At 40.9% G+C, this 15,059-nt stretch overlaps 1 protein-coding gene and 1 pseudogene across 13 annotated transcripts in view; both read left to right on the top strand.

The window, feature by feature from the left end:
- The window catches only part of LARP4 (La ribonucleoprotein 4), a 65,791-nt gene that overhangs the window by 28,895 nt on the left and 21,837 nt on the right, over positions 1-15,059 (top strand). For all 13 annotated transcript variants that reach the window (XM_008256453.4, XM_070052233.1, XM_051846279.2 and 10 more), the window contains 3 exons: positions 1,131-1,267; positions 3,126-3,229; positions 7,286-7,396. In XM_008256453.4, the coding sequence (XP_008254675.1) occupies positions 1,131-1,267; positions 3,126-3,229; positions 7,286-7,396 (352 nt within the window). The remainder of the gene's footprint in view (positions 1-1,130; positions 1,268-3,125; positions 3,230-7,285; positions 7,397-15,059) is intronic.
- Positions 7,403-13,792, top strand: LOC127491141 (non-selective voltage-gated ion channel VDAC1-like; annotated as a pseudogene).

Raw genomic sequence — 15,059 nt, 5'->3', positions numbered from 1 at the left:
GCTTTCCCAGGTGCATTAGCAGGGAGCTGGATTCTAAGTGGAACAGCCAGACTCAAACTAGCGCCCATATGGGATACCAGCACTGCAGGCTGGGGCTTTAACCACACCACAGTGCTGGTGCTTTTGGCTTATTCCCAAATGTACATAATTTATGGAGGGTGTTGGTAATTCAGTCCAGGTCTCCCACATGAGAGCCAGGAACCCAACTTCTTGAGCTGTTACCTGCCAAGTACCTGGGTAACAGCTGGTACCTGGAATCAGGAGTCAAAGCTGGTATTGATGGGGTCATAGGCTACCATCTAGCAGCTTAACCACTAGGCCAAACAGCCACCCCAAGAAGGAGGCTTTTAAGCAAAGACTTTTATTTATTTTTATTTATTTATTTTTATTTTTGACAGGCAGAGTGGACAGTGAGAGAGAGAAAGGTCTTCCTTTTCCGTTGGTTCACCCCCCAGTGGCCGCTGCGGGGCCAGGGTGCCAGCGCCACAGGTGGAGGATTAGCCTAGTGAGCCACGGCGCCGTCCTTAAGCAAAGACTTTTATTTAGCCAGTTTACTTTCAGAAATATTTGTTGTGACTAACAAGACATGGATTTTAGTTTACTTTAGCTTGTTAAACAATCTGTTATGTGTATGATGGTAGTGTATGTACCTTTGTTTAATATACCTTAGAGAATTTTGTCTTTATTTTAAATAAATATTTTAAATTATAAAAATCAAAATGTTTATTAAAAATGCAAACACTTTTAAATTAAAAATCCTCCATGATCTCACTAAAAATTAAGCTATACTTTTTCACTTATGAATATTCTAGCATCAGAAGCAACGTGTAGTAAAATATTATTTAATATTAAACTTCTTTCCATGCAGTATAATTCCATAAAATCTGTTGTCTAAAACTATTGGACCAGACACATTTTGGGATTCATAAACTATGTAAAAGTCGTTACTGATAAATATTGTGTTGCCATCTTTTAAACTGAACTCTTCTAAGTTCATTGTGTTATTTCTGATCACATAATTTTGTTTTCCTAGACTTAGTGATAAAATTAAGACACTAGTTTGCTTAAGGAGCTTTTTATAAGAATTGCTTGTTTTATAAGACTTCCTTTTTTTTTTTTATTCCTTTCAGAGAAAATTTGTCAAAGGATCTTTACTTGATATCTCAGATGGATAGTGATCAATTTGTCCCAATTTGGACTGTTGCCAACATGGAAGAAATAAAAAAGTTGACCACAGACCCAGATTTAATTCTTGAAGTATTGAGAGGTATGTAAAAAATACTTTTCACCTTGGTTTTTTAATTTTAAAACTTATAAGTGTTTTTTTTGATTTCTGATAATGCAAGAAACTGTTTTTAACTGGCATTTTTTATGCTTTTTTGGCTATTTTATTCCAATAATTTATTTTTATTGTTTGTGTGTGCAGTTTCTATAAGAATTTTACACCTTGGTTGTAAAATTTTACACCTTGGTTGATATCCACTTAGCAAGTAAAAGCAATTTAATATCGCTCTTTCTGTCTATCTATATCTTATCTATTTATTTATTTTTCATCATTTTATTTGAAAGGCAGCAATAGACAGAGACAAAGAAAGATCCTCAGTCCACTGATTCAGTCCCCAAATACCCTCTCACAAGGGTAATAGAGACCAAAACACTCGAACCCTTTATCTGCTGCCACACAAGGTGTTCATTAGCAAGAAGCTGATCAAAGAGAGATGCAGAAATCGATTCAAGGCACTCTGGTATGGGATGTAGGCATCTCAAATGGAGTCATAATTGCTGTGCCAAATGCCTACCTCCTATTTCAAATTTTTGAAAACAAATTAACAGATACATTTTACATCGTAGTCCAATATCCACCACTTATACTTAAAACAGAAATGTCACTTTTTCAAGTTAATACCAATGTTTGCAATGGTCTACTTTTCTTTTATCCTAAGCTCATTTCACAACCTACTAATGAGTGTGGCCTGCAGTTTGACAAACACCACTCTGAAGCTTGGTAAAGAATTTTTACTTCTTGGGGTAGGCCTTATGGCACAACGGGGTAAGCCGCCTCTTGGAACACACACGAGCCATGTCTCAGTATCAGTGAGTCCTGGCTACTGCACTTCTGATCCAGCTTCCTGCTGAAAATGTTTAAAGAGAATTGCAGGGACCGGTTTTATGACATAACAAATTATACCTCCACCTGTGATGCTGGCATCCCATATCAGAGCTCCTGTTCTAGTTCTGGCTGCTCCACTTCTGACCCATCACCCTGCTAATGCAACTGGGAAAGCAGCGGAAGATGACTCAAGTCCTTTAGCCCTTGCCACCCACGTGGGAGACCAGCATGGAGTTCTAGAATCCTTGCTTTGGTCTGGCCTAGCCTCTGTTTCAACCATATGGGGATGAACAAGTGGATGGAAAATCTCTCCCTCCATCTCTCTGTCACTCTCTTTCAAATAAATATAATAAACCTTTAAAAATGAGTTGCAAGTTGCAAGTCAAGCCTTCAGTCTTACTTGCCTTTTTTTTTTTTTTTATACCTGCTTAAGGAGGTAGGGCATATTATCTTTCTGAAGGAATTAAAAAAGAAATCGTTTGGCTACGTTTTGCCATCTTTATTCCCTACAATGAATGTCTAGAAGATGGCTTCCAGGTCGCTGGAGTAGTATGTTATATTAAATACATTGATATCAGTGATAATATAACTTAAAATCGTTTGAGTGTAGTTCTTGAATTAAGGGCTTCTTAAACTTTAAGAAACTCTTCACATATGGGAGCTCATTACATTTCCCAGAATACTGTTTGACTAATGCAAGTACACTGATTTCTGTAATAACATTTGTTACCTCTTGTTAAATGACGAATTTTGTTATTGCACACAGATAAGGCTTCTTGTTGATGTCAACATAGTGCCGTAGTACTAAGTAGGTGCTGTGAATATTTGTTCGGTTACTATTTGACAGTTTTCTTACATACCAACCCAAAAGCATGTTTTCTCATAATTGTGGTCTGCTACATATTAAGCTAGCATATACTAATTTAATCCATTGAAAATTGAAATGAATAGTTATTTAATGGCATTGTTAATGTTGCTACTTGTCACTATTTTTTTTTTAACAAAAATTTTTCAGCTTCTCCCATGGTTCAAGTTGATGAGAAGGGCGAGAAAGTGAGACCAAGTCATAAGCGCTGTATTGTGATCCTCAGAGAGATTCCTGAAACAACACCAGTAGAGGTAAGTCATTAATCATCACTAAAGCTGGTTTGTATTCTTAATTCTGAAGTATTAGAATGGTACAGAAGACTAATGAAGTGAAATTAATTCTGCTGGTTAGCTGTAGTCAGAATGATGAGCTGGAACAGATACATAAATAAAATAATATTTGAATGAAGCAGTATAGTCTGTGGGATCAGCACTGTGGCATAGTGGCCTAAGCCTCTGCCTATGGTGCTGGCATCCCCTTTGGGCTCTGGTTTGAGTCCCAGCTGCTCCTCTTATGATCCAGCTCTGCTAAGACCTGGGAATGCAGCAGAAGATGGCCCAATTGTGTTGGTCCCAGCACCTGTGTGGGAGACCTGGAGAAAGCTCCTGGCTTTGGTTAGGCCCAGCTCTGGCTGTTGCCGCCATTTGTAGAGTGAACCAGCAAATGGCAAACCTTTCTGTCAGTCTCAGTCTCTCTGTAATCCTACCTATCAAATATATAAATAAATAAATCTTTTTAAAAAAAGGCAGCAGTATAGTTCAGAAATACTCATATAATATATATATAATACTGAGTTAATAATTAGATTCTATTAAGTATTATGTCCTTTACAGTTCTGTAAAGTCAGAAATTTTATTATATGTTTTACAAGTACAGTAACTGAGTGTTAGGATAGTTATGTGATTTAATTTGCCCTAGGGTATATGGACTATTAAGCCTGGATTTAAAGTTGATTTATCTGATTTTAAAACCCATGTGGTTTTTGTTTGTTTGTTTGTTTGTTTTTTAAGATTTATTTTATTTATTTGAAAGGCAGAGTTAAAGAGAGGAAGATACAGAGAGAAATCTCCCAACTGCTGGTTCACTCCCCAAATGGTTGCAATGGCCAGAGCTGGGCCAAAGCAAAGCCAGTAGCCATGAGCTTCTTCAAGGTCTCCCAAATGGGTCAGAGGCCCAAGAACTTGGGCCATCCTCCACTGTCTTCCCAGGTGAATCAGCAGGGAGCTACATCAGAAGTAGAGCAGTCAGGACTTGAACTGGTGTCCATATGGAATGTTGGCATTACCGGCAGTAACTTTACCTACAACACCGGCCCCAAGCCCTTGTTTCATTTTCTTTTTTGCTTTCAATAAGATTATTTGTTTATTTGTGAGGCAGAGTTACAGAAAGAGAGGAAGAGACAGAGAGAAAGGTCTTCCATCCACTGGTTTACTACCCAAATGGCCATAACGACCGGAGCTGGGCTGATCCAAAGCCAAGAGCCCGCAATCAAGAGCCTCTTCTGGGTCTCCCACATTGGTGCAGGGGCCCAGGCACTTGGGCCACCTTCCACTGCTTTCCCAGACCATAAGCAGAGAGCTGGATCAGAAGAGGAGCATCTGGGGACACAAACTGGCACCCATATGAGATACCAGTGCTGCAAGGGGAGGCTTAGCCTACTACACCACAGCACCAGCCCAAAGCCTATGTTTCTTAACACTATGATAGTTTCACACTAAGTTGCTGTGTTAAGGCCCCATAAATTAAAGAAGGCGAGGATTAACTAATGTGTTGTAATTGATTAGCCTTTTGGAAAAGAAGTTTTAGACCTTTGGCACCTAACAAATTTGATACCTTAGTAGACAATGTTTTTGCCTAGAATTATTTGGTAATAATTCTCTAGACTGAAGAGAGAAATTAGAAAACAAATTATCACTAGATCTTTGATTTTAACTATATATATCAAAAGTAACAAACTAAAAGGAAAATTATAGAGTAGGGAAAATGTACTATTCAGAAATAATATAAAGTATAAATCTAGGGACCGGTATTGGATACCATTTTGTGTATCCCAGCTGCTCCACTCCCTATCCAGCTCCCTGCTAAAAACGTGGGAAAGCAGTGGAGGGGTAACCCAAGTGCCTGGGTCCCTGCCACCCACATGGGAGACCTGGATGAAACTCTGACTCCTGCTTTGGCCTGGCCCAGCTGTGGCCGTTGCTGCCATCTGGGGAGTGAACCAGTAGATATCATGTGCGCTTTCCCTCTCTATATGTGTGTTTGTGACTCCATCTTCTCTGTAACTCTGACTTTGAAATAAATAAGTATTTTTTAAATAGGAATATTAACCTGCATTTAAGAGCCTAAGCTATCTGGATATGAATTCCAGCATTTTAACTTGCTCACTTTGTGACTTAATGCTTCTTAACCTCTTTTTATTTCTCATCTGTTAAATCATATAATAGTAATGAATAACTTGGAGATATCATAAGAATTACATAAGTTAGTAATGAGCTCAGAGCAGTATCTGGCATACCCAAATGGAGTTCCAGTATCTGCTTGACTAGCCCTGGCCATTGCAGGCTTTTGGGGAGTGAACCCAGTAAATGGAAGATCTTTTTATCTTTCTGTAACTCTGCCTTTCAAATAAATAATCTTAAGAAAAGAACAAATTAGGGCTAGCACTATCACATAGTGGATAAACTTGCCACCTATAGTGCCAGCATCCCATATGGGTCCAGTTCGAGTCCCAGCTGCTCCACTTCTGATCCAGTTATTTATTTGAGAGGTAGAGTTACAGACAGTGAGAGGGAGATACAGAGAGAGAGGTCTTCCTTCCACTGATTCACTCCCCAAGTGGTGGAACAGCTGGAACTGCCACAATCCAAAGCTAGGAGCCAGGTGCCTCTTTCTGGTCTCCCATGAGGGTGCAGGGCCCAAGCACCTGGGCCATCTTCCACTGCCTTCCCAAGCCACAGCAGAGAGCTGGACTGGAAGAGGAGCAGCTTGGACTAGAACCGGCGCCCATATGGGATGCCGGTGCCGCAGGTGGAAGATTAACCTACTGCGCCATGGCGCTGGGCCTGGACTAACTTCTGTTGTCATATTGATTTTGCAATCAGCTTAGTAATTGTGTTGTTTTAAATTAATACTTAGTGATGTTTGATATTTTGTGGGTCAGTTTAACCTCTCAGATTCTAATACTTATATTTGGGAATCATTGGTTAGTATTTTTTTTTTTTAAGACTCAACTAGATGTTAGACTAAATGGAATTGGATGATAAAAATGGAGATTGTAAAAGCTTCAACACAGGATTGTTTTGAGGGATAAATCAAAGTATCTAACCCTTCATGATATTTCAGTAGATGCTGTTTTTCCTTTCCTTCTCTAACTTTAGTGATAGTTAATGTTCCCTTTGTAGTTATTTTCTTTCTTTCTTGATACATACTTCTTTCATGCTGTTAACTGTTATCATCCTGAGGTTTGGTAATCATCTTTCTCTGCATCCATGTATTTATTAGAGTTTTTATTTTTCCAGTTACATTGATTTTGGAAAATGTAAGTGTGCACAGAGTTCAAGTCTGTTATCCCAGTGTGGACAAAGCAACTGAGAATGCATGAATATTCTTAATGCCTAGAAAATGTGAACAAAATATGCAACATTTTTTATTAACAACAGAAAAAAGACTGAAGAGATTTTAACATAAAGGAAATTTAGTTATCTACTAGAAGTGAAGTACTTCCATTTTTCTGAGTATAAAATAAGGTTTTATCATTAAATCATACATAAAAATTTACACAGTAACTGTGCATGGCTTTGTGTTAGAACATAATCTCAGCCAGCGACGCAGCTCACTAGGGTAATCCTCCGCCTGTGACGCCAGCACCCCGGGTTTTAGTCCCGGTCAGGGGGCCGGTTCTGTCCCCGTTGCTCCTCTTCCAGGCCAGCTCTCTGCTGTGGCCCAGGAAGGCAGTGGATGATGGCCCAAGTCCTTGGGCCCTGCACCCACATGGGAGACCAGGAGGAAACACCTGGCTCCTGGCTTCGGATTGGCACAGCATGCCAGCCGCAGCAGCCATTTGGGGGGTGAACCAACAGAAAGAAGACCTTTCTCTCTGTCTCTCTCTCTCTCACTGTCTAACTCTTCCTGTCAAAAAAAAAAAAAAGAACATAATATGTTCTCACTAGAAAAAAAAGAGATGTAAAAGGATAATGTGAAGAAGTAGAAGCAAAATATAGTAAGAGATAAACCTTAATATAGTAAACACAAAATGCACTGCCCATTTTGATGTAATTTTAGAGTTCACTAATGTTTTTCTTTTTCAGGAAGTGAAAGCTCTGTTCAAAAATGAAAACTGTCCCAAAGTGATAAGCTGTGAATTTGCACACAATAGCAACTGGTATATCACCTTCCAGTCAGACACAGATGCACAGCAGGTGAGAGGAAACTTTCCTTCTGATTCATATCCTGATGGTAAAAGAAGTAGTGATTTTACTCTGGTTTGAATCCAGAGAGGTGGAGTGCAGGTAGGTTCTTCTTTATGTCCACCACATAGATTCTGAGAAATTTAGAAGGAATTGTTAGTTCTGGTATTGCAGGGTATAGTAGGGTCATTTCCCAGATCTGCCAGGGTAGAAACAGATTTTTTTAAGGGCTGCTTCTGGTGTTATCCTCCAGAAGCTAAACCAAATCCTATGGGTTCACATAGAGTGCATGACATGGAGTTCACATGATTTATCCCTCAAAACAATCTAATAAATACATGGAGCTAATGCCAAAAAACTCCCATAGTTGCAGGATGCATGCAATCTGTCCTTTGCCCCACACATTACCCTGATCTGACTAGGACACCGGTAGGAGCAGAATAGAGGCACACTGCGTGGCCTTTCTCTGCTGAGTATCGTGCTCTGCAGAAGTAGGGGAAGGGAGTGAAGGACAGCAATGCAGCTTCCCTGCTCCAAGTCCAGCAGTTGCTCAGAATCCAGTCAGCAGTGACTGTGGAATTCCCTCTCAACTACAACTGAGTGCTGGGGGGGCGCAGCAATTTTTTCAACCTTAAGGTGGCAAGATTATGGCTGCACCATGTGACCATGTGACTGGCTGCAGCGATGTCTCCTTCAACTCTTGTCCCTCAGAGTCTTTGTTTGGAAATTAAACAGCATGCTACTGAATAAGTGGGTTGTTGAAGACATTAAAAAAGAAATCAAATTCTTGAAAAAAATGAAAATGAAAACACATCATATCAATGCCTGTGAGATACAGCAATAGTAGTATTAAGAGGGAAGTTTATAGCATTAAGTCTTTACATGAAAAAAGGAGAAATGTCTCAATGACCTAATGATGCATCGAACGAACCAAACCCAAAATCAGCAGGAGGCAAGAAATAATAAGGATCAGGGCAGAAGCAGAAATAAATGAAATTAAAACTAAAAAAAAAAAAGTAAAATACAAAAGATCAACAAACAAAAAGTTGGGGTTTTTTTTGAGAAGATAAACAAAATAGGTAAGTCTCTAGCCAGACTAACAAAATAAAACAGAAAAAACTCAAGTAAATAAAACTAAACATGAAAAAGGAGATAACCACTGAAATACAGAGGGTCATAGGAAACTACTATGAAGAACAGTATGCTAATAAACTGAAATAAATTTGAAGAAATGGATACATTACTGGATTCATACAACCCACCAAGATTAAATCAAGAAGCCATAAAAAAAACCTAAACAGACCCATAATACACAATGAGATTGAAACAGTAATCAAAAGTGTTCCATCAAGGAAAATTTGGGACCTGATAGCTTTACTACTGAATTCTACAAAACATTCAATGAGGGAGTAACTCCAGTACGCTTCAAACTATTCCATAATAGTGAACAGGATGGAACTCTGCCAAACTCTTTTTATGAGGCCACCATCACTTTGATACCAGAACCCAACAATGACACAACATGAAAAAACTACAGACCTATATCTTTAATGAACATAGATGTAAAGATTCTCAACAAGATAGTAGGAAGTCGAATTCAAAACCATATCAGAATCAAGTGGGATTTTTCCAGAAATGCAAGCGTGGTTCAACATTTCACAAATCAATAAACGTGATAAATCAATTCAGTTTGAAGAACAAAAACCATATGGTCATCTCAATAGATGAGAAAGCATTTGATAAGATTCTTTTATGATGAAAACTCTCCACAAATTAGGTTCAGAAGGAACATTCCTCAAAATGATAAAAGCTTTGGGCCGGCGCCGCGGCTCACTAGGCTAATCCTCCGCCTAGCGGCGCCGGCACACCGGGTTCTAGTCCCGGTTGGGGCGCCGGATTCTGTCCCGGTTGCCCCTCTTCCAGGCCAGCCCTCTGCTGTGGCCCGGGAGTGCAGTGGAGGATGGCCCAGGTGCTTGGGCCCTGCACCCCATGGGAGACCAGGAAAAGCACCTGGCTCCTGGCTCCTGCCATCGGATCAGCGCGGTGCGCCGGCCGCAGCGCGCCGGCCGTGGCGGCCATTGGAGGGTGAACCAACGGCAAAGGAAGACCTTTCTCTCTGTCTCTCTCTCTCACTGTCCACTCTGCCTGTCAAAAAAAATAAAAAAAAAAAAAATAAAATAAAAAATAAAAAAAAATGATAAAAGCTTTGTATGGCAAACCAGCAGCCAATATACTGAATGGAGAAAAGATGAAAGCATTTCCCCTCAGATCTGGAACAAGACAGGGGTGTCCATTTTCACCACTATTATTCTACATAGTACTGGAAATTTTAACGAGAGCAATTAAGGGCATCAGAATTGGAAAAGAGGAAGTCAAATTATCCATGTTTGCAGATGGCATCATATTATTCATGGGAAAACCTAAACATTCCATCAAAAGGCTGTTAGAATTGATAAACCAGTTTAGTAAAGTTGCAGGTTACAAAATAAACATACAAAAAATAGTAGCTTTTTTATGTGCCAATGAAGAACTCACAGAAAGAAATCCCATTCACAATAGCCACTAAAAAATATTTAGGAATAAATTTAACCAAAGAAGTGAAAGATCTCTACAGTGAAAATGATAAAACATTGATGAAATAAATCATCAAGGACACAAAAATGGAAAGATATTCCTTGTTTATGGGTCAGAAGAATCAATGTTATTAAAGTGTCTGCACTTCAAAAGCAATCTGCAGATTCAATGCAATCCATATCAAAATACCAATAAGATTTTTACAGAGTTAGGAAACCACGAAAGACCCACAATAGCCAAAGCCAACCTGAACAAGAAAAATCAAGCTGGAGGCATCATAATACCTGACTTCAAAGCACACTACAGCTCACAATGCTCAGCTCCGCAATGCCATAGCCACCTGCTCCCACCTCCACCACCTCTGAACAGAGGGTGGCTCTGCCTCACATGTATGCTGATCTTGGCAAATGTGCAAGGACTACAGATTTGGCTTAAAGCTTGATTGGAAATCAAAGTCCGGGAATGGATTAGAATTTACAAGCTCAGGCTCAGCCAACCCAGACCACCAAAATGACAGACAGTCTGGAAACCAAGTACAGATGGACTGAGTATGGTCTGATATTTACGGAGAAATGGAACACCGGCAACACACTGGGTACCAAGATCACCATGGAAAACAAACTTGCATGGAGACTGAAGCTGGACTTCATCCAACTCCCCTAACACTGGAGAAAGAAAGTGATAAAATCAAGCCAGGATACGAGCAGGAGCACATCAGCACGTAGATTTCAACATTGTTGGGCCCTTCATTCAGGATGCTTTGGTGCTGTGTTACCAAGGCCGGTTTGGCTGGCTACCAGATGAACTCTGGGAGTGCAAAGTCCCAGGTCACGCAGAGCAACTTTACCATCAGCTACAAGAGTGACAAATTCCAGCTTAACAATGGAACAGAGTTTGGCTGCTCCATTTACCAAAAGGTAAACAAGAAGGTGGAGACTGTGGTCAGTCTTGCCTGGACAGCAGGAAACTAATGTTCCAGAATAGCAGCCAATTATCAGATCTGCCATGACACTTGCTTCTCGGCTAAGGTGAACAACTCCAGCTTGATAGGATTAAGATACACTCAGACTCCAACGCCAGGTATCAGACTGATGCAGTCAGCTCTGCTGGGTGGCAAGAACATCAATACTGGTGGCCACAGGCTTGTTCTAGGACTGGAATCTCAAGCATAAATGAGGACATGCTTTTAATTTTAAATTTATTTTGCAGCACAGCTACCTTCAGAATTTAGTGTATCTTTTGATGTTGTTTGGGATGTAAATGTTGCTCAGTATCATGTTAGACCTCCAGGTTATTAAGGATAATTCAGCTTTCAGGTGTTACCTCTGCAGAAGTACAGAAGAAACCTGAGTCCAAAGAAACATCTTTGCAGTTGCAGGCTTGGGGGCAGGTTTCTTTTTTCTAGAAGTGGATGCAAGTGGAAACTGATAATATGTAGCCACTTTGAAAGTCCTTACTGAGTAAATGAATGAAATTGTGACTAGCTGAGACTTGAACCTTGGTCTCCTATCCCTACTGATGAGAGGCTTATTGCTTGATGGTGTGTAAAGACTCATCCAAAAGGGGGCGTTTTTAGACAGATCTTTATGATCTTTTCCCATGCCACTCCATTGTTACCTCTTTTACACCAAAAGTAGTTTGCTGGGTGTGGTAGCTGTGTCTTTCGTGCCATCCTGGAGTGGTGTAGGGTGGTTGTGATACAGCCAATGATTCAGGGCTCTGATCCTTCCCGTATGGCTCAGAGAATGAAATCACTGCCAGGAGCTCTGGCTGCACGTGGGGCAGAGCCAGTGTGATTGTAATCCTCTGGTAACAACACCCAGAATCTAAATTGGCCTTCTGTCATATTCTCACCACTCAGTTTAATTTTTAGCAATTTAATGGTACCTTTTAGAGTTCCATCATGTGTGGAATTAGATCGTCCCCTTCAAATGCTGTAATTAACATCACTTAAAATAAAACTTGAGCCGGCGCCGCGGCTCACTAGGCTAATCCCCTGCCTTGCGGCGCCGGCACACCAGGTTCTAGTCCCCGTCGGGGCACCGGATTCTGTCCTGGATGCCCCTCTTCCAGGCCAGCTCTCTGCTGTGGCCAGGGAGTGCAGTGGAGGATGGCCCAAGTGCTTGGACCCTGCACTCCATGGGAGACCAGGATAAGTACCTGGCTCCTGCCATTGGATCAGCGCGGTGCGCTGGCCGCAGCGCACCGGCCACGGCAGCCATTGGAGCAAAGGAAGGCTTTTCTCTCTGTCTCTTTCTCTCACTTTCCACTCTGCCTGTCAAAAAATAAAAATAAATAAATAAATAAATAAAAAATAAATAAAACTTGAATAAAATCTCAAAACCTCAAAAAAAAAAAAAGCTACAAAACTGTCATAATTAAAAAAGCATGGTACTGGCATAAAAACCAATACATAGATCAATGGAACAGAATAGAGAACCCAGAAATTAGTCTACATACATACAGCCAACTGACTTTTGACATAAGTGCTCAAACTATAAAGTGGAGAAGTAGAGTAACAAATGATGCTGGCATAACTGGATGTATATGTGTAGAAGAGTGAAATTAGATCCATACCTCTCACTGTATACAAAACTGAACTCAAGATAAATCAAAGACCTGAATATAAGACTGAAACTATGAAGTTCAACTTGCTGGAAGAAAATGTAGGGGAAACATTCCAAGCCATTGGTATAGGAGGTGACTTCTTGGATAAAGACCCCCAAAACATAGGCAGCAATAGCAAACTAAACCAGTAGGACTATGGGTACAACAATGGAAGTGATGAATGGAGTGAAGAAATACCCAGAGCCAGCGTTGTGGCCTACCAGGTTAGGCTGCTGCTTGCAATGTTGGCATCCCAAATGGCGCTGGTTTGAGTTCCAACTGCTCCACTACCGATCCAACTCCCTGCTGGTGTGTCTGGGAGGGCAGCAGAGGATGACCTGGGTGTGTCAGTGTAGCCACTGTAGAAAACTCCTTTAAAAATTAGAAATAGATTTGCCATATGGTCCAGCAATCTCAGTACTATGAGTATGTACCCAAAAAGACTTGAACACAGTGTTTCAAAGAGATACCTGTACCAGCATGTACAGCACTGTTCGCAGTAGTCAGCATTTAGAGTCAACCAAGGTGTCCATCATCAGATGCAATGGTTAAGGACAATGTGATGTGTGTGTGTGTGTGTTTGTATATATTTACACACACACCACAGACAATGGAATATTATTCAGCTATACAGAATGAGTTTCTACCATTTGCAACAAAATTGATGCAACTGGAAGACATCATATTGAATGAAATAAGCCAGTTCCAGAAAGACAGCAGAAGATGGTCCAAGGGGTTAGGCCCCTGCCACCCACATAGGAGACCTGGATATAGTTCTAGGGTCCTGACTTCAGCCTGGCCTAGTCCTTTCCATTGCTGCCATTTGGAGAATGAACCAGCAGCAAATGGAAGATCTTAATATTCTCTCTCTCTCTCTCTCTGTAACTCTGACTTTGAAATAAATAAAATCTTTAAAAAATAATAAAAAGTGAACCATGTACTGGTATTTCTAGTAGGCTTTCTTGATTTGTTTTTTTTTTTTTTTTTTAAGATTTATTTATTTAAAAGAGTAACAGGTAAGGAATAATGGAGAGAAAGAGGCATTCCATATGCTGGTTCACTCAACAGATACCCGCAACAGCCAAGGATGGGCCAGGCCAAGGCCAAGAATCAGGAAATTGATTTATCCAAGGACTCCCATGTTGGTGGCAGGGACATTGGCCAGATACTGTAATATATGATACAGGCATTCTACGCCATGACCTTAACCTGCTGTGTTACGACATTCTGCTAATAGATTAATCCCACAGTAAATAGGAAATTTTTTGGAATTTTGACTTAATGGTTTTCAGTCTTTGTTCTCATGGCTTATTAAAGATAAGAGAAATAATACTGGATTCAACAGGTGCTCAGGGCCAGCTCCATGGCTCACTTGGTTAATCCTCTGCCTGCGGTGCCAGCATCCCATATGGGCGCTGGGTTCTAGTCCCGGCTGCTCCTCTTCCAGTCCAGCTCTCTGCTGTGGCCCGGGAGGCAGTGGAGGATGGCCCAAGTGCTTGGGCCCTTGCACCCGCACGGGAGACCAGGAGGAAGTACTTGGCTCCTGGCTTCAGATCGGCACAGTGCCGGCCGTAGGGTCCATTTGAGGAGTGAACCAATAGAAAGAAGACCTTTCTCTGTCTCTCTCTCACTATCTAACTCTGCCTGTCAAATTAAAAAAAAAAAAAAGAGAGAGAGAGAATGCAATAATATTCCTTTGAAACAGAACTGTATCTTTAAAAATTTTTTTTTAGTTCTTCATTTTAGAAGACTGAATCTTTTTTTTTTTCCAAGATTTATTTTATTTATTTGGAAGGCAGAATTACAAAAGAGAGAGAGATCTTCCATCTGCTGGTTCACTCCCTATATGGCGCAACAGCTGTGGCTGGGCCAGTCCAAAGCCAGGAGCCAGAAGCTTCTTCCAGGTCTTCCATGTGGGTGCAGAGGCCCAAGCACTTGGGCCATCTGTTGCTTTCCCAGGCACATTAGCCGGGGGTTGGATGGGAAGTAGTGCAGCCAAGACTCAGAAACAGCACCCTTATGGGTTGCTAGCATTATAGGTGGCAGCTTAACCTGCTATGCCACAATACTGCCCCCCCCCTTTACAGATTTATTCATTTATGTATTTGAAAGGCAGGACAACAGAGAGAGGGGATGGAGGGAGAAACAGATCTCTTTCATCAGCTAGTTCACTTCCCAATTGGCCACAGCAGCCAGTGGTGGTCCAGGCCAAAGCCAAGAGCATCAGTACTCCAGGTCTCACATGGTTGGCATGTTTTTAGCTGTCTCCTGCTGCTTTCTCTGGTGTGTTAACAGGGAGCTGAATCAGAAGTGGAGCATCTGGGACTAAACCAGTGCTCCCAAGTGGATTGCCTGCATTATAAGCATGATCTTCACTTGCTACATCACAACTCTGGCGCCAGTGAGCCCATAAGGTGTGGTGGTTTTTTTTTTTTTTTTTTTTTTTTTAAAGCTCAGAGACCTTCCATCCATTTGTTCACTCCCTAAATGTCCA

This window comes from Oryctolagus cuniculus, chromosome 11 (assembly GCF_964237555.1).
Source record: "Oryctolagus cuniculus chromosome 11, mOryCun1.1, whole genome shotgun sequence".
NCBI classification, from domain to species: Eukaryota; Metazoa; Chordata; class Mammalia; order Lagomorpha; family Leporidae; genus Oryctolagus; species Oryctolagus cuniculus.
Note: the sequence above shows the minus strand (reverse complement) of the source record. Positions and strands in the feature narration are given on the sequence as shown.